At 50.3% G+C, this 27494-nt stretch overlaps 2 protein-coding genes across 2 annotated transcripts in view; one reads left to right on the forward strand and one right to left on the reverse strand.

Annotated features, from left to right (window-relative positions):
- The window catches only part of LOC123345649 (protein S100-A16-like), a 294793-nt gene that overhangs the window by 56355 nt on the left and 210944 nt on the right, over positions 1–27494 (forward strand). The window lies entirely within an intron of this gene.
- LOC123345185 (C-type lectin domain family 2 member D-like) lies at positions 8645–27224 on the reverse strand. The gene is made up of 5 exons (XM_044981879.1): positions 27053–27224; positions 15598–15696; positions 12947–13119; positions 10809–10915; positions 8645–8822 (listed from the first exon to the last, which is right to left on the reverse strand). Exons 1-5 carry the CDS (start codon positions 27129–27131, stop codon positions 8645–8647), a joined length of 636 nt encoding a protein of 211 aa, XP_044837814.1. The 5' UTR covers positions 27132–27224.

Below are 27494 nucleotides of genomic sequence, written 5' to 3' on the forward strand. Positions count from 1 at the left end.
CAGCGGGGAGTCCGTGTTGGAGGCAGGCTGTTCGCAAGGCTCGTGAACATTTTGTGATTTTTCAATCCAGGAAGCTAAACACACAGTGTTGGCTCCAAAAATCCGCTCTCTCTCTCTTCCCCGCTCCCTGTCACAATACACCACCCTCCACCCCCCTCTTTTGAAAAGCACGTTGTTGCCACTTGAATGCTGGGATAGCTGCCCATAATGCAGCACTCCCAACAGCGCTGCAAATGCTCCAAATGTGGCCACACACCAGCGCTGGTAGCTGTGAGTGTGGCCACACACCAGCGCTGCTCCTACACAGCTGGACGACCAGCGCTGCAAACTGTAAGTGTAGCCATACCCTTAAATACAGACTTTCAATGGTTCTTGGTCACTTTATTTATCATAAAGGTAAACTCACAGAACCCTGTAACAGGATACTTCCCTTCCCTACGTGCCGTCTTACCCCAGAAGTGCCTGAACTGAACAGACCTCTAAACAGGCATGGGCCTGACTCGATAGAATTGGACGGGGCAATGCCAACCCAGAACCTAGTAGTGTGGCTAGCCTCTGGGCCCAGGCCTCCTCTCACTGCTCCGGGGCAGGCTGAAGTCAGCAGAGTTAGACGGCTGTAGAAAGGGTCTACGGAGACGCCCTAGAACTTGAATCAATTCCTAACAGCCTACTTCGTCCCCCCCATGTGGCAGATACTAGTTCCCCTTCTGTTCCACAAACCAGCACCCTGAAAACCAGAGGCAAAGGACAACAATCCAACGCTGATTATATTTTAAAACTGCATGATTTGAAAGCCCGTCCCTTGATTTTCTCAAGCCTGACTTGTGGCTGCTTGGGGCTGGATACTGCATCTGCTCCTTGAAAAGCCGACCCCGAAGCATAAAGCAGAAACCAGTCCTCACAACAAATGAGTGCAAAGGACTTCTGCACCCTCAGTTTTCAGGGGCTCATGCATCCTAGATCCTCCTTTTCAGAGCATTTAGCTTGGGTCCATGCCCAAATCTGAATGTCTCCCTAAGGGACGGATGTCAGCAGCTGCCTGTTGCACAGAGCCTGAGAAATGGGGATAGAGGACACTGATCCTGTCCCAAGTGAGGGAGGAATCCATGTACATAGCTCTCATTATCTGCTCCTGGCTCCACCAGATGCTGGATGATTGCTCCAGAAGGTGTTTGTGGAAACAGCCATTTCTACTGCTAATGGCTGTTCCCCTGGGCTGTGACTCACTGGAGGGTTCCTGGGAGACTGAATGTCAGGCAGGCAGCTGCAGGGCTATTAGAGCTCTGCCATTACCCTGTCAGGCTGATGGTATGAGCCGCCACGGAGCTCAAAGTGGCACCTAAACTGGGACTGTGTAAGGCCGTAGGAGTGAGGGAGGGGTGTTGGGAGAGACAACAGGGCCGCCCAGGGGGGGGGGCAAAGGGGGCAATTTGCCCCGGGCTCCGCAGGGGCCCCCAAGAGAAGAGCGGAGGCTCCCGCCTCCGCCCCTCTCCTGGAGCCTCGGCGCAGGCAGCGCCGAGTCTCCGGCCGAGCCCCTGAGCCCCGCCCCGAGCCGAGCCGCGTGGTGAGGGGGCGGGGCTGGGAGCTCCAACGGGGCCTGAGCCTCGCCCCGCTCAGAGCGGCGTGGGAAGGGGGCGTGGAGCTCGCAGCCCCGCCCCCTCCCCACGCGGCTCTGAGCAGGACGGAGCTCGGGCCCCGCCGGAGACGCGCTCAGGTAAGGGGGGGGGAAGCGGGACCCCCCCCCGCCGCGGGCCTTCGGGGCACTTTGGCGGCGGGTCCCGGAACGGAAGGGGCCCCCCGCCGCCGAAGACCCCGGGCCCCCGGAATCCTCTGGGCGGCCCTGAGAGACAAACCTGCAGTGCTGTGTTGCTGTGCTCTTAGAAACGAGTCACTGTTTATGTTCTGGGAGCACATGGCGTGAGGTCAGGACTCCTTTGTGCTGTGCACAGGACACACAGGGAAGCAAACTGACCCTGCCCCAAAGAGATTATAATCTGAATAGACCAGACAGGCAAACACAAAGAGGCAAGATCCTAGCCAGGCTGGAAAGAGTTACTTACGTGATCGTTATTGGATTTGTGCCTTTCATAGGAATCTCTAATTGCAAATTGTAAATGTTCTATAAATAGAGCCCTGTAAATCTGCAGGTATCCACTTTATATCTGCGGATATCCACAGACCATTACCACAGATAGCAACGCGGATGCGAATACACAGTAGGGTTCTGACACGGATCCTCCACCTGCCCTGGGCGGTGGACCGGGGGGCAGGAACACGGGCTGGAGGCTGCTCGGGCTCTGAGCTTGGGACACTTGGTGAGGGGCTGCTTGGGCGCCCCACCCAGAACAGGTGGAGGGTCCCCAAAGCTGCCACCATGGCTCTCCCTGACTGGGCTCCGGCAGAGGGGATGCCTCGGAGCCTCAGCCTGGTCCTCAGTGTAGAACTCTGCAAATCTCTGGATGTGAATATCCACAGATAATTTTTGCGGTTAGCAGATTGGCTGCAGATACACATTTCTGTATCCGCGCAAGGCTCTACCTATAAATTGCAGGCTACAAATCTAGGAACAATTGGTCAAAAGACAAACAACTAACAAAGAGAGTCTTCTCTGAGAATAAGACACCTCTCCTTGTGAAAAACACAAGGCTGGCATACACTTGTACTTTATCTTAAAAAAACCCAAACAAGTTGTAAAGAGATTTGGTTTATTCAGGATATTACAAAGATGAGTGATGCTTAAGATGTGCAACCAGAGTCATAAACAAAGCCATACAAGCACCCTATTCACCCTTCCTCTTTGCAAAGAGAAAAACCTTTAGTTTTAAACCCACACAAAGAATTCTAGAAATATCCTCACTGAAACTGATTGATATGTTTTCTAAAGCCTTCATTCTTCAAACTTTAGGAACATTTATGATTGGAAAATGTTTTACAGAAGACTGATTACTTCTAACTCATGGTTTTCTCTCGAAGGTGAACCTTTGAGTTGTCTTTCAAATACTTAAGATGAAATAAGCTTTGTTTGAGATGTTTATTTGCAAATGTTTTGTATTTAAATTCAATCACTCCATACAATAACTGCCCGATACCATTGTTATATGAATAGTGAGATGTTTTCTGTACAAATATGGAATCAAATGACCTTGCTAGAACTGAGAACTAATATAAGAAGCCACTTGGGTATAAAATTATTTATATTCATGGGGAAATTAATTAGTTATCTGCCAGGGCTTGAGCAACTCCTTATCAAATTCAGGAAGACAAGAAGAACTTCTCCACAGATAGTTAAGAAGAAAAGACAGTGTTTTATTTGATCACCATTTAAGTTTAAAGACTCTCTTTAAGAATAATTTGTATTTAAAAATGATGTTAAGGGCTGAAATATAGGAGGAAATAGCAATGTTTGTATTCATTTGAAACAGAATTTCAACTCCTGTTAAAACCTGATGGAACTAATGGGATAGCTCAGAAAATGGAACGAATAAAAGAGTTACAGCCCTGCTGCACATGCATACCTAGAATGGAAGACACGACCAAAATCAGCCCATGAAGGTGTTGAGCCAATGAAAGGTGACAGTGGCTGATACTTGACTCCAGTCAAGCCCTTGAAAGAGATGTGCTGTCCAGCTCCAGTCAGATCATGGAAAGAGAGGAGTATAATTCCTCGGAAGTGAGAGACTCTCTCTCCGATTATGGTTTTATGCTCTTACACACACTTCCACTCTGCTGCTTCCACACTTACACTCTCTTGATTACACTCTCTTCATTCTCACACAAACTCAGCCTGTTAATATATTCTCATCAAACCTCCAAGCCAACACCTCAAGAAGCAAACAAAGAGCAGCAAGACAACCAAGAAGAACAAAGAAGCTATAACACAACACCAAGAAGTAACTTTCAGTCCAGCACGGCTTCTGCACATGGTGACCTTGGCACTATTGGTGAAATGGAGTTTGCAAAAGCACTGCCAAGGGTTTACATTTAAATTGTTCTTGCAATAATTCTAATGGGATATGGAAATACTATGGTGATTTAGGGTACTGAAAGCTTCTCCTGTTAAACATCAGATTGTTCAGACCACATACACCGGGAGAGAAGACAGCAGCTAACCTTGATAAACAGATTTAATTGAAATTTAAAGTTCTTAATATTTATTAATTTGCCTGTCTCCACACTGCTCCTTTAATTGGTTCTTTTATTAACTTTGTCCAATTTCATAGGACTTAGTTCAGGTCACACACCTCTGCCTATTTATCGACTGTTTAGATTATCCATGATAAACCAAACAGGATTCACTGACCCTTAGACAAAGCCCCGGTGCCCATCTCTGAGTCAGGACTCATTGCTGAGTTGGGGAATAATGCACTCTGGTCCTATCTTACATAGAGGAGAGCATCCCACAGACTAGGCCCACTCTTCAAGGTGTAATCTCTGAGGACAGCTCTCCGAGAGAGACACATGTAACTGAAGGAACCTTTGTTTTCTGATTGCTTGTGTTCTGTCTGGATTGAGGTTTATTTATCTGTTTGTTTCTTTCCTTTCCTTACCTACAGGAGGTTGGCAGTTAATCCTTTGGGAGTATATTGCTTGTCTTTCATCACACAGTGCCTCCCCTAATGCCTGCGAGGAACCCCATGTGCCTACAGTAGAGGGCATCACATCCTTGAGTGGGCATTGAGATAGCCAATCAGATCTGGCCCCTACCATTTCTTGTTTATCTGCACTCCACATTTTTAGTATTTTAGGAGATAAAATTACTCGGTGCTCAAGAACTTACAACACCCCTTCTTCCCCCACCATCATTGCCCCAGTGGACCCTAGCCCTGGGGCAGCCTGTCTGCACCCCAAGTTCCTCATCCTCAGCCCTGCCTCACCCCAAAGCCTGCACCCCCACCACCGAGCACGCTCCTGCACTGTGAACCCCTCATCCCCAGCCCCACCCCAGAACCCTCACCTGAGGGGAAAAACATGCAACTTAAATTTGGTGGTCAGTTTGGAGTATCATTGTATTTAGCACAATATTTGATTATTTTACACCCTTCAAAGTATGTAACTGGTCGTATACAGGTGTTTTCTCTGAATACTGTCTGTGTGCCTCAGTTTCCCCAATGCATTTCTTAAGGCTCTAGATGGTGGGATAAGGGGGTGTGATTGTTGTAAAGCCCTAGAGGGCCAGTGTGATGCCGTCTGCACAGAGAATGGCTGCAACCCTGCCTCCAGGCAACTGATGGCCTGGGCCACTCTCCTGCAAGGTGCCAACTGAAGGTGTTGGAGAACAAAGAGATCAGGTGGCCTCCTAATGCTTGGAAAAGAGACAAAGGCCAGAGGAGGGAGTGTCAGTGCCTGTGCAGACTTCCGGGAAGCGCATGGTGTGGAAGGGGATGCTGGGATGCTTTGGAACAACTCCATACAAAGCCAGTCAGGACTCTGGGGGAGCCTCCTCTCTGAGCGTACTGTCTCCAGGGCAAGAAGCTTACACCTTCCTGGGTCTGACCTCGGAGCATTCAGCATGCCCTTCCACACTGTGCACTTTCCGCAGCGAGTCTGCCCAGGCAGGTCCTGGGGCAACCAGAGGTCCCTGCACCCCAACTCCGCAGTCAGATGTGACTCTCAGCCAGACAGTAAAACAGAAGGTTTATTAGATGACAGGGATACAGTCTAAAACAGAGCTTGTAAGTACAGAAAACCGGACCCCTCAGTCAGGTCCATCTTGGGGGGTGGGGAGCCCAGACCCAAGTTCTGGGCCTCTCCCGATTTCCCCAGCCAGCTCCAAACTGACACTCCCTCATCTGGCCTTTGTGTCTCTTCCGGACAAGGAGGCCACCTGATCTCTTTGTCCCCAACACCGTCAGTTGGCACTTTGCAGGGGAAACTGAGGCACCCACACAGTATTCAGAGAAAACATTAAGAACATTCCCACTTTGTCACAACAGGTGCAACAAAATTTAATACCGTATATTAGGTATTAATAGGCAAGTGCTGCTTCTGACTTTCCACTTTAAATTGACCCTTGTAATCTTGTGGTGCTGACGCATTGTAGCTTCATTTTATATCAGCTTACAGGGTGAGAGCGGGGGGCGGGGGGCGGGGACCACCATTTTGGGCCCCACCAAAAATTATACGAACCTGCCGCCTATGGTCAGGGCTGAACTAAGGCTGTACGAACACAGACTAAGAGCCAGCTCCTGCCCTGAAGATTCAGTCTAAACAGACAGACAGACAAGAGAGGGACAGGTACAGAGAGGTGAAGCAACCTCCTAGTCACCCAGCAGGCCAGCTGATAGATGTAAACTAGTAGGTTAGTTGAAAAGGATCAGAAGATGGCCCTCGAGAGTATGTAGCCTTGTTCCTGGGCTTTGCAACACCATTACAACTAGCAGTTGTGTATCTTGAAACCCTGGCAGAGGCACAAGGGAAGGAGGGAGATGCGGCAGTTGACCTAATAAGCCTTTTCCACCTCTCATTTGTATGATTTTTCAAGGCCTTTTTATTATGATGGTTTCCAGTTCTTCTATGGCAGGAGAATTATTGACAGGATAATTGATGAGAATTAGAAATCACTGTCTAGAAGTGCCTACACAAGGAGAAAATTGTCTAGCCAGCAAAGGCAGAGCAAGAGCCAATGGCTGGAAGCTGAGACTAGAGACATTTGAGGCGGGAGCAAAGGCACAAATTGTTGATTGTGAGGGTAAATAACCCCTGGAACAACTTACCCAGGGCCCTGGTGGATCCTCCATCTCTCCGCGTCTGTAAATCAAGGCTGTCTGTCTCTTTCCAACAGCTCTGTTCTGACTCAGCCACAAGTTATTGGCTGGATGCAGGAGTCACTGGGCGAGGTTCTCCGGACTGTGTTCTGCAGGAGGTCAGTCTGGTTGAGTCCCTTCTGGCCTTAAAATCTCTGGCTATGACAGTGTGGCAGAGCTGGGAGAAGAATAGACACTCCGCCTCTTCCTCTCATGCATGAGAGTGACAATTGTCTCCTGCAGGGGAATACCCGAATGCATTGGCCCATTAAGGAACTAACTGTCTGCAGCGTGTCATTGGAAGAAATAAGGGATTTTAAAGTTGTAGGAGCAGGAAAGACATGTAACTGTAGGGACTCCTCCTACTCCCCTCTGCACTTGCAGAACTGAAAAAGGGCTAAAGTATCATTTGGAAAAAGTTCTTTTGAAACTTCCTACCCTGAGCCCCTAAGCTTCTACCCTGGGAGTGTTTGCAGGGAACTACATGCCCACAGCCAGATCAGGGAGGCACCAGGACATCTAATGACAATCACTCCATGCCTGATTTGCCATCCCTGACAAGCCCTCTCCCCCCCAAGTCAAGCGTTGTCTGTCCGGACATGTAGGCAGGCCCCTGCCACTCCAGGAGCTAAGATCACAACCTGTCACAGAGAAAGAGGCAGCAAATGTGGGAGAGATCCCAGCGAGAAACAAAGAAAGTCAGCGTCTCTGAACACAGCTCCTTTGAGAGACAGGAAGCGCTGGAAGGTGGTGGGGGAGGGGCTAACTACTTTCACAGAAACCTTGCACCAGAGCTCCCACAGCCACATAACCAGAGACCAGACTCCGAGCTTGGGAGACCCAGGCAGAAGCATTCCATTATGGCCAATACACCAGGGTGAGAAATCAAGTAACTTCTCAGAGCACATTGACAATTAGCCCTCCAGTGGCATCACACATCCACCCAGCCCCAATACGGGTATCTGAACCTCAGCAAGAGAAGACAACTAATAGAGTCTTATAGATTCCAAGGCCTGGAGAGACCACTGTGACTGTGTAGTCTGACCTCCTGTCCACCAGGCCAGAGAACTGGCCCAGAGTCATTCCTTTTGAACAAGAGCATCTCTTGCAGAACAGAAGCCGCAGCGCTGAGGCCTGTGCTGCCACCTCTCACTCCCAGCACTTCGGCTGTGCTGTATGTGGGCAGCCCTGCAGCAGAGCCAGCGTCCATGCAGGGCAGCTGGCTCAGCAGGCTACCTGCAGAACTTGCCCTTCCTCTCAGACTTCCACCCAACCCAGGGATTATTTGCAGGGTCCTGTTGCAGTTACTCTTCCCTGGAGGTTTGCCAGTACCCAGAGAAGCCAGTATTGCTCAGTGCATTCGGCAGAGTTTCACAGCCCGGCTGCCAGCCTGAGCCCTCTCTAGCCATGACAAGGTGGAGGTGTCTCGCACAGCAAAAGCTGACTGCGGGAACTCGTGCTGCACGTGGCCCCTGAGCCCTTCCAAGCTGGGTGACCCTGTGAGATGAGTTCAGCTTGCTCAACAGAGAAAAATTGTTTCCCATTTTCAAACGACAGGAAAAGCCACATTAAAAGGAGGGATCCTAGAGAGGAAACATCTGTGTAAGTCACCAGAGGTGCGGTAGCTCACAGCACATGCTGGCAAAGTCAGGGCTGGAGCTTTGCCAGAGAAACACAATTCGAGTTAGCACATCCAACCCCCGCCCCCATGTGCTCGGTGCCAGCTGATGTCACATGTTCTCAGCTGAGCTAGGAAAGGGCACTAGTGACATTTGCACAGGACACTAAATTAGGAGCATCTTTGACCCTCAGTGGGGGCCGAGAAGCAGTACAAAGTGACCCCCAGTAGCAGTGTCACTCTAAGATTCCAGCTGGACAAATGCCGCTGATCCTTCAGGTCTCTAGTAGCCCCTGGTGAGCCTTTGGCTTTTCAGCTTCTGACTCCCCTGCATTGCACTTTTCTGGTCCGTATACGCGTCAGGTTTGCTGCAGATCCAGTTTCTCTCGGTGATGCACCTTGAAGCACTGACGCTCCCGTCATTCAGGTACGCGCAGTCCCCTCCTCCTCTTATTGGAAACCTGCAACGAGAGATAACGAAGCCATCGTCAGCCAGCTGACGTTACTGCCGGGAGGAGAATGTGTCTGACGCAGGGGCCCCCAACTCTTTGCCAGCATGACCCCATGTTAATGAATTATTTCCTCCCATGACCCCAAGCAGTGTGGAGGATGCCATTTTGTAGAGAAAAATGGCGTCTTCCGTGCATCATGACCTCGCAGGAACTGTACAGGCAAGGTGATGCCGTATAGAGCAAAATGGCACCTTCCTCACACTAGGGACCACCGCCACCCTGTCTGCCAACGGTGCGACCTCATTTGGTGTTGCCACCCACAGTTTGGGAACCGCTGTTCTAACACCTCCAGCCTGGATCACTGTATCTCTCCCTAATGTGTGAGGGTGGCCAAATGAGTCCACATCTACTATTGCAGGTGCGTGTGGGCGGAGAAGGAGGTTCTAGCTAGAGCCAGGTGAAGTTTTTTAGATGAAGAGTTTATTCACCAAAAAAATGCAATTTTGGGTTGACTGAAACTTTTCAACCCAAACTAATTTTTTCTTCAGGCTAGGTTGACAAGAGCACTGGGGTACCTTCACAAAACTGGAGAAGGAGGTGGTGGTATATCTGATAGCCCAGTCATTACAGCAGTCATCTAGGATGAAGAAGACTCAGGTTCAAGTCCCTACTCCAAATCAGGCAGGGAGAGGACCTGATGTCAGATAAAGGAGACTCAGGTTGAGTGCCCTAACCAGGGGCTATGGAGTATGGGTTTGTCCATGATGGTTGTAAATTTCCTTTGCTTTTAATAAAAGAAAAGTGGTTGCCTGAAAAATGCCTGAACAAAAAAAATTAATTTAACCTGAAACTAAAAAAACAACAACTTTACCTGTTTGTTCACTTAGAAAACTGCTGCCCCTTTTGTACTGACGGTTGCTACCATGTAAATAACTCAAACTGTGATGTCTGCTAGCTGTGGTGTAACTAACTGTGATGCCTTTTGCTTTCCCTTGAATCTCAGAGGAGCTGTTGTCTGTGTCCTCTTTTTGACATTGTCTCGCTCTAAGACACAGACTTCAAACATATGATCCCTGGGGCCAGATCTCACCCCTTTCCTCCAGCCTCCAAATCTCCAAAGGCATCGGGCCTGCAGCTCTCCAGGGACTGGAGCCTGAGTGGGAGTAGCTGAGGTGGGAGCTTATAATGGATTTGGCTCAGACAAGTTTGACCAAAAAAAATCACAACTTAAAATATTTTAATTTGGAAAAGCTGCTGTGGTGCCTCACGGGAGCTGTAGTTCAGGTGCCTCATGCGCCCCTTCTCTTCTATACGCCAAGTTCACTGGTCAAACTACATCTCCCAGGGTGCACCATGGTCTCACAACTGGTCAAGGGGAAGCAGTGCATTATGGGAGGTGTAGTGCCGGTGCCTCATACTCCCATTCTTCTCTATAGGCCAAGCTCCATCTCCAAACTACATCTCTCATGGTGCCCTGATCTCTCTTGGCAAAAAGGAGGTAGTTCCTTGGCCATGCTGCACCATGGGAGATGTAGTTCAGTTGGGGAGCCCCGCTTATAAAGGGGAGATTGAGGATATGAGGAAACCAAATTACAACTCCCAGGAGGTACCAGGGCAGCATTTTGAGCTGAAATAGTTCAGTAGTTTCTTGCTTTGGGGGGGGATTTTTTTTTAATGAAAATTTTTTTTTCCATGAAAAGACATTTTGTGAAAAGAAATGGTCAAAACCCCAATTTTCCCACCATAAAACAGTTTCAATGAAAAGTTAGTTCTTGACAACCCTAGTGTTACCATCCCCCTAACAGTGCAGCATTCCTTGCTCCGTTGTGGATCCAGGTGTGAGCAGGTGGGAGTGAGCCCCAAATCCCGGAGAGAACACAGATTTCCCTCACTCCCCGCCAGTATTTTGGGGTTCACATGGTGAACATCAGCTCCATCTGAATTCAGCCCCACAGCCTAGAGTTCAGAACCTAAACAAATAGAAAAAAGACTCACGAGCTGTTGAATTCAGACCCATTCACCCATTTCCAGGGCTGCCCCTCCTGCTCTCTGAGGAGGCCAATCCAGTGCTCAGAGACACCTTTGTATCGCATCATGAAAGCCTGTAACATAGAAAAAGCAAAGAGTTTGATTCCACGTGTGCTGCTCACAGGGCTCTGGGCAGCACAGAGTCACGTTATACAGAAATGTTCCCGAGTTAGTTAAAGCAGAGGCTGTAAATTAAACTAGAGCTCCTGAGTTCCACTTTAGTGGCTTAACCTGAAGCCCATCCCTACAGCCCCGCCTCAGTCACGGCGCCGGGTACAACCAGTGCAGCGAACATGGCAGGAAGCTGGGGACCGCAGAGGAATTCGTCACACAACCCTGCCCCATTCTTTGGGCGCTGAATGAGGCAGGGGTCCTGCGGGAAAACACAGCAGGGGAATCACATAACTAAAGATTGGCTCATAAATGAGCCACACCAAAGGGAAGGAGAAGGAAAACCAGAGTTAAGGTGGCACTTGGGAGCTTTGACTTATTCCCAGTTAGAGCTGGGCCAATGTTTGGTGACTTGTAAATTCACTGAAAAAGTCTGGGCTGGAGTTCTTAGGTGCTACCACGAGAGAAATAATGAAAGTGGATTTGCTGAAACTGTCAGGGAAAAACTTCCCCTTGAGAGAGTAAAGTTCAGACAACCCAGCAGCCCCTCAAAAAAACCCAAAACAAACAAACAAACAAACAAAAAACCTGGGGGACAGTTATAAGCAACTGAAATATGGAAATACTTCGATCAGGGGTGCCCAAATTTTTTTCTGTCGTGCCCCCACTTACCAATAATGGAATCTGTCCGCATTTCCCCCCCACACACACACACATTACTGCACAATTGGCTCAGCAGCGGCGCTCGGGCTGAAGACGGAGCTGGAGGAGGAGCCGGGGCTAGAGGCAGAGGTGGGGTGGGGGAGGAGTGGAGCTGCGGTTGGGGCTGAAGCTGGCCTGGGGGCAGAGAGGGAATGAGGGCAGACTGGGCTGAGGGCAGTGCAGAGCTGGGTCTGGGTCTGGAACTGGGGGCGGGATGGAGCTAGGCTGGGGGTGGCCTGGGGGTGGGGCTGCGGTTGGGGCCAGGACTGGGCTGGGGGTGGGGCTAGGGGGCAGTGGGGAGCTGTGACTGGGGCTTCCTCCCCTGCATGGTAGCTGGCCTGGGGCCACCATATGCCCCCTGCACATTCCTCCACACCTCCCTCGGGGTGGAACACCCTGCAGTTTGGGGACCACTGGCTTAGGCAATTTTAACAATATACATCATCCCGTGTGCCTACACCATTCCACACAAGGTCTTATCCCATTCCCCCCTTATAGCGGAGCCTCTTCCACTCATGAGTTAAGTGATGTGATTAACACATTGCATGTGATTCTTTCTCTCGCTCTCGCTCTCCCAAGGGGGAGAATCACGTGTGTAGTAGAGTGGTTTGTTTTGGTAGGGTTTTGTTATTTGAAATGCACACACTATGTGTTTATGTGAAGGCGACCATCTTGGCTGACATACTGGGGACTTCAACCAGGAACCTCCATAATGAAAAGGCACAGGTCACACCAGCGGGAGCTAAAGATGGATCACTGATGATTCCTTGTTCTGTTCATTCCCTCTGGGGCACCTGGCACTGGCCACTGTCAGAGGACACGACACTGGGCTAGATGGACCTTTGGTCTGACCCAGTATGGCTGCTCTTATGTTCTTATGTAAAGAAGCAACCCTCTCCTGTCAGGGGCTGTAAAGGCTCAGATCCTCTGTGGATGACCACAGCGTGGAATCTGTGGCACCCTCACCAGTGGGTCACGTTGATACCCGAGAAGACAGCTCAAAGAAGTGCACCTCGCTCTTGGAGCAGAAGGTGGTGAGGTTCTGGACAGTCCTTGGTTCCTGGGGGAGTCCATTCCCCAAGCTAGGACCAGCCACCAAGGAAGCTCCATCTCCCTCACTGAGAAGTTTTGCCCTTAAATGGTGCCAGAGGAGCAGAGATGTCAACCACGGTCTTCATCCTGGAGCCTTAGGCTCTTTTAGACACACTGGGCCTAGGCCAGGGAGCGCCTTGAAGGCCTTGACCATAACTCCAGCATAGCCCATCATCCCCAGGGTCTGTTTTTCTTCTCACCAGGTCCTGCTCACTGTCAATCACAGCCAGGGAAGCACCGAGCACAGAGCAGTGTCTCTGGCTGCGGTTCCAGTTCTCTTCCGCCTCGGAGAAATAGTAGCATTTCCCTTGGTATCCGATCCAGCCATCTGAGCACCAGGCCATGAACTGGGGCTGCGCTTTAAGTACCAGCACTGAAATTGAAAGAGCGACATAAGGATAAGAGATCAACCTTTCCCTCCCCCGCATGCAAATACCCACCAGATGGAAATGAGGAAAGGCTCCAAAGTGCAACCTTAACCCTGGTTTCCCTGATCCTCCCTTTTTATGTGTATCAGTTATGATTAGGGCCCTACCAGATTCACAGTTCATTTCCCTACATTTCATGGTCACACCATTTAAAAAATCTTGAATTTCACAGTTTCAGGTATTTAAATCTTACATTTCACGGGGTTGCAACAAAACATGAATATATATTTAAAAATGGCAAAATATAAACACGTAAAGCCCTTAAGACTCAGCGTTTCACAACCTGGGGTCCCGACCCAAAAGGGGGTCACAAGGCTATTGCAGGGAGGTTATGGTATTGCCACCCTCACTTCTGCGCTGCTTTCGGAGCTGGGTGGCCGGAGAGCAGCGGCTGCTGGCCGGGTGCCCAGCTCTGAATGCAGCGTCGCCGCCAGCAGCAGCACAGAAGTAAGGGTGGCAATACCATGACTCCTCTATAATAGCCTTGCAACCCCCTTTTGGGTCGGGACCCCCAGTTTGAGAAATGCTGTGGATGTCTGTATACTTTTACCATATAATATAGGGTGCTTTTATAGCATAGGGTAGAAGTACACAAAAGACCAGATTTCACAGTCTGTGACATGTTTTTCACAACCGTGAATTTGTCAGGACCTAGTTATGATACTATATTTATGTGGTCACCTGTTATGTTTTCCCACAGGACCCCTGCCTCATTCAGTGTGCAAAGAATGGGGCAGGGTTGTGTGATGAATTCATCTGGGGTCCAGAGTCCTGAAAAATCTGGCCGCTCCCCTGACAGTAGGGAGGTGGAAAAGGAGATCTGGGGGATATGGCAACTAGAAATCAAAATCCCACAGCACAGTCAAACACCCGCTGTTAACCAGGAAAGCTGAGCCTGGCCCATTGCCCCCACAGGCTAGAAATGGGATACACACCTAGCAGCTTTCTATACTGAAATCAGCTAGTTACAGTACTGCCAATGTAATGCTCCCTGGAATTACTTTAACCAGCCACTAGGTGTCACTGTAAGTACAGGGGAGATTCTAGGGTCCGGCCCGAACCGGGAATCAATGTAACAGGCCTTTAGTCGCGGCTGTTTCTTGTCAATGCAGGGGAGATATTCTGGGAGATGCAGTGTAGGGTCTGTCTACACTGCAATAAAACACCCGCGGCTGGCCCCTGTCAGCTGTCTCAGGCTCATGGGGCTCAGGCTGCCTGCTGGGCTATAAAACTGCAGTGATTTCAGCCAGCCAAAGCCACATTTATTGTTCAAAGTCACATGATTTCTAAGCCCAACTCACAATTTTGGGGGCATGGCTTGTGGACTTTCCCATGCTTCGGGTTACTAGAAATATAGCTACTCTAGATAGCTGCAAGTGACTATTACGAAGTGGTTGTACAATATTTAGTAAGATCTATAGAGCCACATTTATGTGTGCGTTAAAATTTAGGGGGATATGACCAAGTTCTTCTAACAGTTTCTGTCAGGCCACTCATTCTCAGTTTGTTTAGACTGTGAAGCGTTGGTCTATGCTTAAGAGATAGGTTGGAAAAAAAATCCACACCCTGAGCGACACAGCCACGCCGCGTCTACACTGACGGAAGAAGGCTGGTGTTGACGTAGGTACTATTGCTCGGGGAGGTGGTGTTCCAACACCGATGGGAAAAAAGAATCTTTCGGTCAGTGTAGGCTGGGTCTACACCAGCGGTTCTCAACCATGTGCACACAGCTGCAGCCCATGTGACCTCCTCAGGGCCATAGGGGTAGTATAGATATTGTGTAGATGCGGCCCATATAACACATAGAGAGCTGCATATGCAACCCAGTGGTAAATCGGTTGAGAACCACTGGTCTATGCTTTGATGTTATGCCAATGTAGCTACAGCGACCTAGCCAGGCCAGTATAGACTCTGTAGAGTGGACAACCCCGAGACTGTGAGCTCTTGGGAGGAGAAATTCTTTTCATGTTTGTATTATCTCAATTACAGAAGATTATCTGGTTTGTTACAATGATACGTACTTCCCCAGGGAGACAATTTAAAGGGCCAGTTTTGTCATCATAAACCAGGGTACAGAAGGCAGCAGGAGAGTGAGTCTGAAGATGTGTTCCCGGCCCCCACGGCTGATGCCCGAGAGAAGAGAGCCAGTGAGTATGTCTACACTACAGTAGCACTGCGATGGTGCTGCCACCGGGCCACTGTAGTGCCGGAGCGTAGAAACTTCCTACAGCAACAGAAGGGTTTTCTCGCTGTCGTTAATCCACCTCTCCGAGAGGCAGCAGCTAGGTCCACGGAAGGAAGGATCCTTCTGTCGATCCAGTTGGGTCTACACCACCGGTGGTTGGGTTGACCTAACTGTGGTGCTCTGGGCATGAAATTATTCACAGCCCTGAGCGACACAGACGCTGGGATTAGTCACTCACCTGTCAGAGCAACAACAGCAGCAATCAGAATGACAAGTACAATGATGACTGCGACTGTACATGCAGCACGTTTCCTGAGCTTGCAGCTACGGCCATTATCTGAAAGAGAAAAAACCCTTAATTTTCCTGAGACGGGGTACTCAGAGTCAGGAGCTACATCAGGGTCTTAGCTACCAAGGAGCATTTTCCTGAATGGCTTCTGTTATCTATGTCCTAAGATTCCAGGATTGTCATTCCGTGTCACTCTGGAGCCTACCATGGGAAGCAATGGAAGTAGCTACAAGCTACTAGAGATTAATAAGACTAAGACTTTTCAGCTTGGAAAAGAGATAACTAAGGGGGATATGACAGAGGTCTATAAAACCATGACTGGTGTGGAGGAAGTAAATAAGGATGTGTTATTTACACCTTCTCACAAAACAAGAACCAGGGGTCACCTGATGAAATTAATAAGCGGCAGGTTTAAAACAAACAAAAGAAGTATTTCTTCACACAACACACAATCAACCTGTGGAACTCCTTGCCAGAGGATGTTGTGAAGGCCAAGATTATAACAGGGTTCAAAAAGAACTAGATAAGTTCACGGAGGGTAGGTCCATCAATGGCTGTTAGCCAGGATGGGCAGGGATGGTGTCCCTAGCCTCTGTTTGCCAGAAGCTGGGAATGAGCGACAGGGGCTGGATCACTTGATGATGACCTGTTCTGTTCATTCCCTCTGGGGCACCTGGCATTGGCCAGGACACTTGGCTAGATGGACCTTTGGTCTGACCCTGTATGACCGTTCTTATGTTCTTAAGCATGGCTGAGAGCTCTTTTTGTTCGCAATATCAGCAGGTTCATTCATCCCTAAGATCCACGGCCTGTTACCGCCTAATTTTTACGTTCTCAGACATTTAGACTTTACAGCTTGCATGAGAGTGATGTACAGCTACAATAAGGGATATGTCTATGCCATGCCAAGAGCCTAGTCCATTGTGATATCAGAGGTAACTCAACCAATAACCAGCCTTACTTTATACCCAATTTGCATGCAGTGATTTCATTGGTCGCATGAGGGATAACTGCACAGATGGTGGCTTACTCACATCTGTGGCTTACTTACAAGATGAATGGGGCTGCTTAATTCCACTCATTGCTCCTTCCCGGACTCTCCCAGAGCTGGCAGGCAGAATGTCCCAAGGATGGCTGGCTCTCGGTTAGAAGGGATGGGAACTTGGGACTCACCCTCACTTGGCAATCTGTGCGCCCTGCCCAACCTGTGCCCTCCCCCAGCCTAGTTGTACCCAACTCCTTATAAGAGGCTGGGTTGCTCCAGGGACAGTAATGCATTTCTTTTTTCACACAAGAACCCATTTTGAGTTGGCCAGCTGATGTCAATTCCATTTTGTGATAGTTTCTGAGCTTTGGAAAATAGCTCTCAGCGTGGTTTGAACCAAACCCCAATCTTTCGGAAGTGCCTCTCTCTGTGTATGTCCACACTGGAAAAGAAAGTGTGTTCTTAACTCAGGATTAGCTAACCTGCGTTAGCTAACTTGGGTTAAAACAGCAGCAAAGTCCTTTAAAGCAACTGGGGTTAGCCCCCCTACGTTCAACCCCAGACTTCATTTCAGGCTTTAATGTGAGCTGCTAGCCTGAGTTGCCGTGTCTTTGCTGTTATTTTCACCCAAGTTATCTAATGCGGGTTACCCACCGCAGTTGAGAACACACCTTTTCCCACAGTGTAGACATGGGCTCCTCCCTCTCCGCAGAAGCAACCAGAGAGCTGTGGACAGGGACAACTGGTTCAAATGGGCGGTGGTGGGTGGCGGTTGCCTCCCACCCAAGCGTCACCTCTGGTTGTGGACCTCAGAAACCTTTCCATCAAGATTGACACATCTCTGCCAAACATTTTAGTCAAAATGAAGCTGCATATTTTGATAGAAAATGTTCCCACCCACTTTACTGATTTCCTCTGAAGGATTTTTTGAATCTTTGCTCACTGATGATTCATGATGATCTCAGAAGGCTGTGGGAGAGGAGCCCTCTGGGTCAGCCCCCAACATAAAAAAAGTCTTCTGCCCTATCTAAGTAAGGTCTTCTCTGGCCCCCATCTCCATTATATGTGAGCACCTCACAGTCTGGTAATGAATTTACCCTCACAGCAGCCTTGTGAGAGAGGGAATTAGTGTTCTGTACAGTAATTGTACAGATGGGAAACTGAGGCAGAGAGAGACTAGCACTTGCCCAGGGTCACACAGGGAATCAATCCCAGGTCTTCCAACGCCTGGGCTAGCCCCCAAACCACTAGGCCACACTTCCCTCAGCAGTCAGGGGTGAATGGGAAAACTCCTGCCCCCAATCAACGTGAACCACAACCACAAACAGGCAGTTATGCGCACTGAGCTGGGGGAGCTGCAGTTCCGGCCCAGCAGCTGTGCAGGACGGCGGGGTTCACACGAGGCAGGTTCATAACATGCTGTGAGAGAGAGAAACACGCGGCAGGAACGCCTGTTTCCACACACACGTGCGGGGAAACACTGGCCCCAAAGAACGGCCAGAAAAAGGAACGTGAGGTGGAGAAGGGAGAGAGCTGGGGCAGATCTTCAAATGGGGGTGTAATATGAGCCCACCCCCCCAGGATACATCTGCCCCCTGTAGTAAGTGCAGGCCCTGATAAAGGCCCAGTATGAGGCCTGAGGCCTGAACTGAAGTAATGAACAAGACTTTGCTAACATAAAGCAAAGTTAAGCTGTGAGCCAGAGGCCGGCCCAGTTCACAGAAGCTGGCAAGGAAAAGAGCTGATGCTGCATAAACACATATTCACCTAGCATATTAAAGTATAAACACAGCATTAGAACACACTATACTGAAACATTCCATAGATAGCAGAAGGACAGGACGACCCATTCCAATGACAGGGGCAAAAGGGTAATATGATGGATAGAGTTGTTTTGATCGAACCAACATGTACAAGGTAGAAGGCGGCACCTAAATACGTAGAGGGGTTGTACCTTGCTACGTAGAAAGGTGGCCCCTCAATACATCAGGTGTGATGTGTAACTTGTTTGTATCTGTGTATAAGAATGCATCCCTGGGGCGGTGTCTTTGTCCGGCCGAGGGGGCAGTGGAAAGTCCCGCCACTGACTGAGCCGGGTCCATTGCCAAGAGGCACTTTCTCGTAGTATGCCCTGAGTTAGGCTAAGAAACCTACAGGGAACTGCCATTGTGTCCGAGGTCGCAATAAACCTAGTTGACGTGACTTTGCATCTTACTGGACTCTGTGGTTATTGGGGGTTCTCGTCGGGTCTGCTGTGTCAGCTATCTGCAGAGCTGGGGCAGCACACAGAGGGAACACACGCACGCAGCCGAGTGATATCAACATTGGAGAGAGCAGAGCACCATACCGGTAGCACTCTGACAACACCCCCCACCACTACACACACACCCAGTCAGGATCCCAGCTGGTTGTTCAGGCCTGGAAAAGCCCACTGGGGTGGGTGCACCTGTGACCCCTCAACAATAGAAGGAAGAGGACAGGGAAGGCAGGAGAATGGCCTTGATCCCGGATGCACGCACAGGATATAGCAGCTGCGAGTGCAAACCGGCTGCTCTGCTCATAACTGTCATCAGGTCCCTGCTGCTCCCCCAAAGGGCCTGGCCATTTACAGCCAACGCTGAAAATTCAGTCCCACCTGTGCAAGCCGCAGCCTCTGTCTCCAGCCAGGGACGCTCCAGGGAGCAGTTCCCCTTCGCTGGCTTCACAGCTCTCTTCCCCGCTTTCCCCAAGTGTCCCAGCCCTCGGACTGCGCTACAGCCTCCTGCACCAACATCCACACGGGGACACGTACGCCTCCGGGATGCTATAAATATTGGGCCACGCGCGAGTGACGACACCAACGCTCCTGCAGGGCGTGGGCACGAGTGTCTCCCCCGCAGATCGCATGACATCCTGTGATCGCTTTGTGCCCCTGTCACGCTGCTCAGGGGTTTCCAGTCTGCATCGCTCACCGGTTCAAAGGCCACCCAGCCGTCTGGCAGGGGAAGATCTAACCCCAAAAGGAAGCAGCTGGCATCCACGCTGTTCAGAGTCTCCGTAAGGCGAACGCCAACTGCCCTCGTTTTCTATACACGACGGCAGGTTTACTACACACTACAACGCTACTGTTCTTACCACATCTCCTTCCTGACGGCTCCCGGTTTAAATCCCCCTCCACTGAGCACCACAGGCCCCCTGCCCCCCTCACTCCTGATTCCCCACCAATGCTGCTTCCTCCCACCCCCATTGCTGGCCCCTTCCTTCCCATACACCCTCTCCCTTGCTGCCGGCTTCCTGTCCCACCCCGTTGCTGCCTCCCCTCCCTTCCCCACTGCTGCTTTCCCATCTCTCCCACCCACAGCTGACCCCTTCACTTCCTAACCACTCCTCATCCCCTGGCTGCTGACCTCTTCTCCCACCCGTCACTGCATCCTTCCTGCTGCTGATTCACCCTCCTCCAGCCTCAGCCAGAACATGGCGTGGAAGGGACCAGGTGACGTCTACACTGCAGTCAGCAGGTGTGACTGCAGCTTGGGTGGACATGCCAGAGCTAGCCTGGATCTAGCGAGCACCACTAAAAACTGGCAGCGAAGCAGTGTCAGTGCAGGCTTTGGTGTGAGCTAGGAAGGCAGGTACATACATGGGGGGGGGGTCACCACCCATGCTGAAAGCCGGGCCACTGCCCCGCTGCTATTTTTAGCAGCACTCACTAAATCAAAGCTGGCTCCGGTCTGCAAACACATGCCCTGGCTGCAGGACGGACAGTCCCTTAAAGAGGGGCTTAGGCATTTGCAGAGTTGAGGACTGGTCTACACACAAACTTGCACCAATGTGTTGTGTTGGCTCTCTGGCAAGTCTGGGCGGCGACAATCTTAGTTTCCATGTTCAGAGCAGTGTCCTGTTTTGATCTAGCAAATGAACCGCTTAAAAAAACCCAAACCCTGATTAAGGTAAATCAAAATCGGGCACTTACAGTACATGTGCAATCAGTGGGCCGGCAATAAATTCCCCTCCTCTCCACAAAACTACTATTCAAATCATTCAAGTTAATTTTAGTTGGCAACTGTCACGAGTTAGAAACTTTTAACTTTTTTTTAAAAACCCCAGATCCCAACTTGGCAGTTAAAGGTCGGTTTTGGCTTCAGCTACGAGACGGTCACGTTCAGGGCACCGCTCTGCTTGGCTGCCGCTCTGTAGATTCCCTTTCCAGCCCCCGCACCCTGCTTCCCCAGCCCTGCTAAGGTGCACCCGGATGTTTGCGCTGCTGGAGGGGTCTGCAGGCGGAGGGGGAGGGGCCTTTAATAGTGGGCAGACCAACATCCGCCCATCCCTAGTGCTTCACTAGGGGCAACCCGCTTACATCAGCTCACTGCCCTGGGATGCTGGGAGCCTGGGTTCTGTTATCGACTCCGCCACTGCCTGACTGTGGGCAAGTCACGTCCCTGCTCTGGGACTCAGTTTCCCCCTCTAGCACAGGGAGAGCGATACCGGCTTCCCTTGGTAAAGTGCGTTGAGATCTCCTGATGACAAGCGTGTCACGAAGTCACCGGGCAATGCTCTGGAACTGCTCCCTACAAAGCCAGTCAGGACTCTGGGGGAGCCTCCTCTCTCTGAGCAGACTGTCTCCAGGGCTTCAACCTGCCTGGGTCTGACTTTGGAGCATTCAGCATCCCCCCCTTCCACACTGTGTGCTTCCCGCAGCAAATCCGCCCAGGTGGGGCTCCTGGGGAAGCCAGAGGACCCTGCACCCCAACTCTGCAGTCAGACGTGACTCTCAGCCAGCCAGTAAAACAGAAGGTTTATTAGACAACAGGATCACAGTCTAAACCAGAGCTTGTAGGTACAGAAAACAGGACCCCCCAGTCAGGTCCATCTTGGGGGATGGGGAGCCCAGACCCAGGTTCTCGGCCTCCCCCCCGTCTCCCCAGCCAGCTCCCAACTGAAACTCCCTCCAGCCCCTCCGCTGGTCTTTGTCTCTTTCCCCGGCCAGGAGGCCACCTGATCTCTTTGTTCTCCAACACCTTCAGTGTTCTGTACAGTACACCTTCAGTTGGCACCTTGCCGGGGAGGGGCCCAGGCCATCAGTTGCCAGGAGACAAGGTGTCACAGTGTCACACTGTGCCTCCAGGGCTCTGCAACAATCACACACCCTTATCCCACCACCTAGATACTTAAGAAATGCATAGGGTAAACTGAGGCACCCACACAGTATTCAAAGAGAACATTCCCACTTTGTCACAAAGTGCTGTAAGAGCTGGGGATTATCACCATGGACTTCCTCCATTTCAGTTGCTCCTGCCTCTAAGTGCAAAAGACCCTACTGGATTTGAGGCCTCTGGAGCATGGGCTATTAGCTTGTCTTGACCTGAATTTGATGGGTTGGCTGTTATGGCGCGCCACTGATCGCATCCGACCAGAAGATTCATAGGTTCTTGTCCAATTCAGAGTACAGGGTTCAAGAACTTGGAGAGTTCTATATTGGGAGAGGCCTCTCGAGGTGCTTGGCAAAAACACTTACCCTGAGGACAATACCAAATTGATAAAACCTTTATTGAGATTAACAAAAGAATAATAAACGCAATGAAACTTATAACTGCAAAACAGTAAAAGAATTCCAAAACTCCTGCTGGTAACATTCCTATTATACGTACCTTAACCTAACATATTCACACCCTTCCTTGAGGACCTGGTAATAGGACGTGAAGGACCAGGCTCACTCCTGGCATGCCCGGTAACACAATGGCTTCCCCAGTAGTTAGGAACGGTGAGTAGTTATACTGTACTGCACAAGCTGAGCCGATAGCGTGAATGATAGGTAGATAAAAAGAGAGTCTATAGAATATAGGAGAACAAAAGAAAGAGCGACAGAAAAAAGCCTCCAGACTTTTTCCAAACAAGGTATTTTATCAAGTATCAGAAGGGTAGCCGTGTTAGTCTGGATCTATAAAAGCAGCAAAGAGTCCTGTGGCACCTTATAGACTAACAGACGTACTGGAGCAGGAGCTTTCATGGGTGAATATCCACTTCGTTGGATGTATGACGAAGACAGACATACCTTTTTACTTTATACACGATGAAGTGGGTATTCACCCACGAAAGCTCCTGCTCCAATACATCTGTTAGTCTATAAGGTGCCACAGGACTCTTTGCTGCTTTTACAGATCCAGACTAACACGGCTCCCCCTCTGATACTTGACACTATGTAATTCAGGCCCAACCTACTATACCCAAATCTTATTTCCATACCCATAGAAATTAACTCCTATAGGTTAGTGGATTATGACACTTACTCTCTATATATTAATAAGGACTATCTCACTCCAGAACTGCCAGCCTAAGCTCTCTTGGTGACCTCCAAGTCGGGGGGTATCCTGCGGTAACCACCGATTGTAGACACCGGATAAACCTGTTCAGTGATGTGTATAGAGTTCCTCCCTTTGCTTCCCCAAAGTTCAGGGATCATTCTTATCTGTGCCAAAGCTTACCTGTTTTTATGCTGACATATTTTTAACTGATTATACTTTTTGCTATATAGCAGATCTTACCGGATCTTACAGGCCAGTAGGCTTTTTGCATTTCAGCAAAACTTATTCTATGTATAATTATGAGGAAACACATATCGTATGCCTCAACACATCCTAAATTCAAAGGAATGAATACTGATAAAATATAAGAATGAAATGGATTAATTCAGAAAGAGAAACATATTCTCTGATCCGTCTGGCTGGATTAGTAGGATATAATAGCTTGCAAAATAATCCTAGGGGCTACACTTGGAATTTTGGGGAGGGGCTAGAAGTCACTTAGCCCAAGTCCCGCAAAGCATGCTGGGAAAACTGAAAGGCAGTTGACATATTTCAGGCTGCCCAAGATGGTTGAGTTTTCGAGTTAAGACGACTGGGCTAAAAGAGCCTGGAAACCTCTGCCAAGTCCAGTGACTGGGCGTGGGCTGAGAGTACAAGTCACAAAGGACTCACAGGAGTGGTGCGGGGCTTTGCCTTGTGGTGGTTTGCGGTGTCTGTCCCTCTTTATAGACTCATGGGACTGGAAGGGACCTCGAGAGGTCATCTAGTCCAGTCCCCTGCACTCATGGCAGGACCAAACACCATCTAGATCAGTGGTTCTTAACCTTTACTGCAGCCTGCACCCCTTTGGTTCTCAAAATATGTTCTCGCCCCCCCTTATCAAACATTTACCTCCTAAAAAAATCTGGCTTGTCTCACACCTCCAGAAAGGGCATCTCGCTCTCCAGGTTAAGAGCCACTGATCTAAATCATCCCTGACAGGTGTTTGTCCAACCTGCTCTTAAAAACCTCCAATGACGGAGATTCCACAACCTTCCTAGGCAATTTTCTTAGGTTCCTTTTATTTCCTTCCCAAATTCCAGTTCTAATGAGCATCAGGCCTGTTCGTGGGGCTTCAGCTCATCCCTTAGGTGGCTCTGGTCCTTGCCTACTCATCTCAAGCCATCTCATCTAAAGCTAATTAGGAGAGTGGGGGCAAACTGTCCTACACCTGAAAGTCTCCTCCAATCCAGCTTTCCCCAGCTCTTCCTACCCAAGGAGACAGCCACAAACTGCAGACCACCAGTGGAGTATAAAGGCTTGTCTATATAGCCGACTGGCTAAGCAGCTGTTCTGCAGAAAAGGACCTGGGGATTACAGTGGATGAAAAGCTGGATATGAGTCAGCAGTGTGCCCTTGTTACTAAGGGCATTGGGCTGTATTAGTAGGAGCATTGCCAGCAGATTGAGGAAAGTGATTATTCCCCTTTATTCGGCACTGGTGAGGCCACATCCGGAGTACTGTGTCCAGTTTTGGGCCTCCCACTACAGAAGGGATGTGGACAAATTGGAGAGAGTCTAGTGGAGGGCAACAAAAATGATTAGGGGGCTGGGGCACATGATGTATGAGGAGAGGCTGAAGGAACTGGGCTTATTTAGTCTGCAGAAGCGAAGAGTGAGGGGGGATTTGATCGCAGCTTTCAACTACCTGAAGGGGGGTTCCAAAGAGGATGGAGCTCGGCTGCTCTCAGTGGTGGCAGATGACAGAACAAGGAGCAATGGTCTCAAGTTGCAGTGTGGGAGGTCTAGGTTGGATATTAGGAAACACTATTTCACTAGGAGGGTGGTGAAGCACTGGAATGGGTTACCTAGGGACGTGATGGAATCTCCTTCCTTAGAGGTTTTTAAGGTCAGGCTTGACAAAGCCCTGGCTGGGATGATTTAGTTTGTGTTGGTCCTGCTGTGAGCAGGGGGTTGGACTAGATACCTCTTGAGTCCCTTCCAATCCTGATCTTCTGTGATTCTATGAAAGTGATCCCGGTATAAGCCAAGGTGGGAATTTAAACCAATAGTTATATCAGTTCAGCCTCCCATGGGGAGACGCTTATTCCAATACAAGAGTGGCCTTTTTCCAGTTTATTTAATATTGCTTTGGAAGGGGTTAAAGCTAAACCCAAAAAAGCAACACTTAGTGCAGAATAGGACTCTCCACACAGGAAATTATACCCTGTAGAAGTTTCCCATGCAGCTCAGCCCAAGAAAGCACACCTTGGTCTCCACGCCTCCTCCGCTGCTTACCCAACTCTCTTCCTGGGTTCCACTGGAGAACATGACTCACGCACGCTTTGAGCTAGACAAGCAGGGACTATGATACCTCTTTAAGTCTTCACAGGTTAAAAAAAAAACAGCTTAACTGACAATTTCCTCACCTACTCTCAGTGAAAACATCCTGTTTTGTTCATTTATACCTTAGATCAGGGGTCTCAAACACGCGGCCCGCGGGGTTATTTTCTGCGGCCCGCGAGCTCCTCGTGGCCCCCCTCCCGCAGCGTTTACCTAGAGCGGCTCCGGCCCGACGCGCACCGGGGACAGAGCAGCGCAGGGCAGGCTCCCTGCCTGCCTGGCCTGCTCCCGCGCCGCTCCGGGAAGCGGTTCCCTGTCCCCGGCCAATGGGAGCTGCTGGAGGCAGTGCCTGAAGCAACAGCAACACACAGACCCTTGTGCCCCTCCTCCCCCAGGTTCCCGCCGCTTCCCGGAGCAGCACGGGGACAGGGCAGGCCAGGGCAGGGCAGTCAGGGAGCCTGCCCTGCCCCCAGTTCGTGCCAGGCCAGAGCCCACCCCCCAAACCCCTCCTGCAGCCGAACCCCCTGCCCTGAGCCCCATGCCACACCCCGCATCCCGACCCCCTGCCCTCAATCCCCTGCCACCCCCTTCCTGCACCCTGACCCCCCTGCCGTACCCCACACCCCTCCTGCACCCCGACCTCCTTCACAGCACCCCTAGCCCAACCCAGAGGCACACGCGGGCTACTCAGAAGTTTCAGTTATGTAGGAAAGGGACATGGCCAGGTATTGCTTGTGAGTAGACGTGTGTGTATGTGTGTGTCTGTCTGTGTCTGTGCGTGTATGGGTGCACAAGACGAAGAAGAAAAAACACTGGAAAAGCTGAAGGAGCAGGCAGCCAGAAAGCCAGACACAGATGCGCTGGCAGTGGGACCTTGAGAAGAAACCTTGAGAGGGCGCTTTTGGGCACAGTGCTGACTGAAAGAGGCTGGGAACTGTGAGTAAGGAAACTGTCTCCCATGGTTTGACCCTTCTCATGTTTGGGGTTACAGGAATTTATACTTTCTTTGTAAATAAGCCAGACTTATTATCAAAGGTACTAGACCCTGCTGTCAGTTTCTCCTCGTAACTGGAGCAAGCTGCAAGACGCCACATTTTTGGCGAGTCGCTCAGGTCAAAAGGGATCAGAGAGGGTTTGATGAGCATCTGACCATGTAGCTGTAGCTTGCTGGAGGCAGACCAGCTTCTTAAGGCTTGCAATGGGGAGGGGGGTGCGTGTGTGCGAGGTCTCACATCTGACACCAGGGCCCCGGTTCTCCTGGTGCCCCTAACCCTACGTGCACACACACTCCTGGACAACCTCGGTAGTGAAGGAGCCCTGCTCCCCCTGATTCTGGGAGAGCTGGATGGCCTGGCATCTGGGCAAACTGCTTACCCTGGGGGATTAAACCCAGGGCCGTCTGGGGCTGAGAGAACTGTTCAGTTTCAGCCTCCGCAAGTATTTTCCACGGTCATATTTAAGGCACAGCAAACACCCCAGCAACTCCCCCCACTCCCATAGGTGTCACAATCACAGGCACGGAAAACTGTCAGATTCCTCCTACACCGGCTCCCTGGCATTTGCAGAGCCCCATCTGTAGGAAACCAGAGGTTTGCACATTTTTTGCAAGCTCTGGCTCCCCCAGCAGGCGTGGGCTGGATGCAGGGAGCAGTGGGTGGGATTCAAGGGCCTGTGCTGTACAGCGGCAGGTGTGTGGGCGGGGTGTGTGCGGCAAAGGGAGGTGTCAGAACAGATGATCACAGTGGTCCCTCCTGGCTTTACAATCCACGAAGCTAGAGACCCCATTTAAATGGTCAGAACCAGGCTTCAGTTACCTGGCTCCCCTCCGCTCTCGGGGTTTCCAGGGACATCAGGATAAATCTCCGGCCACAGTTTCATCCCAGCAGGATCCATTCTTTTCTCTAGTCTCGGCAGGACACGTGGGCATGTGCTGGGCTCCTCGCTTTCTTGCTATAACCGGCGGGAAGAGTCGGTCCCGGTCGGCTGGAGAGATTCCTGCTCCTGACGTTCTCCAGCTCTTGGCTGACCTGCAGTGCAAGAGGGAACAGCCGGAATTCATAAAGGGCAAATTCCATGGACCATCACTAGGTGGGTCACGATGTCATCGCTGCTATAGACCTGGGACACGGGGCATGGGAAGTTCCCATTGGTCAATCACTAGACCTGACTTTCCCTGCTCTTTAAAAGGTTCTGAGGCCACACGCTAGGTTGAAACTGCTCCCCAAGACACTGCGGCCTCAGATGCACTGGCAGGGG

This window comes from Mauremys mutica, chromosome 12 (assembly GCF_020497125.1).
Source record: "Mauremys mutica isolate MM-2020 ecotype Southern chromosome 12, ASM2049712v1, whole genome shotgun sequence".
NCBI classification, from domain to species: Eukaryota; Metazoa; Chordata; order Testudines; family Geoemydidae; genus Mauremys; species Mauremys mutica.

Coding starts and splice junctions, on each gene's coding strand:
- LOC123345185 (XM_044981879.1), bottom strand. CDS start 27,131: ATGGATCCTGCTGGGATGAAACTGTGGCCGGAGATTTATCCTGATGTC. Junction 13,120..15,597: donor TGCTGTTGTTGCTCTGACAG/GTGAGTGACTAA, acceptor TTTCAATTTCAG/TGCTGGTACTTAAAGCGCAG. Junction 10,916..12,946: donor TTGACAGTGAGCAGGACCTG/GTGAGAAGAAAA, acceptor TCTATGTTACAG/GCTTTCATGATGCGATACAA.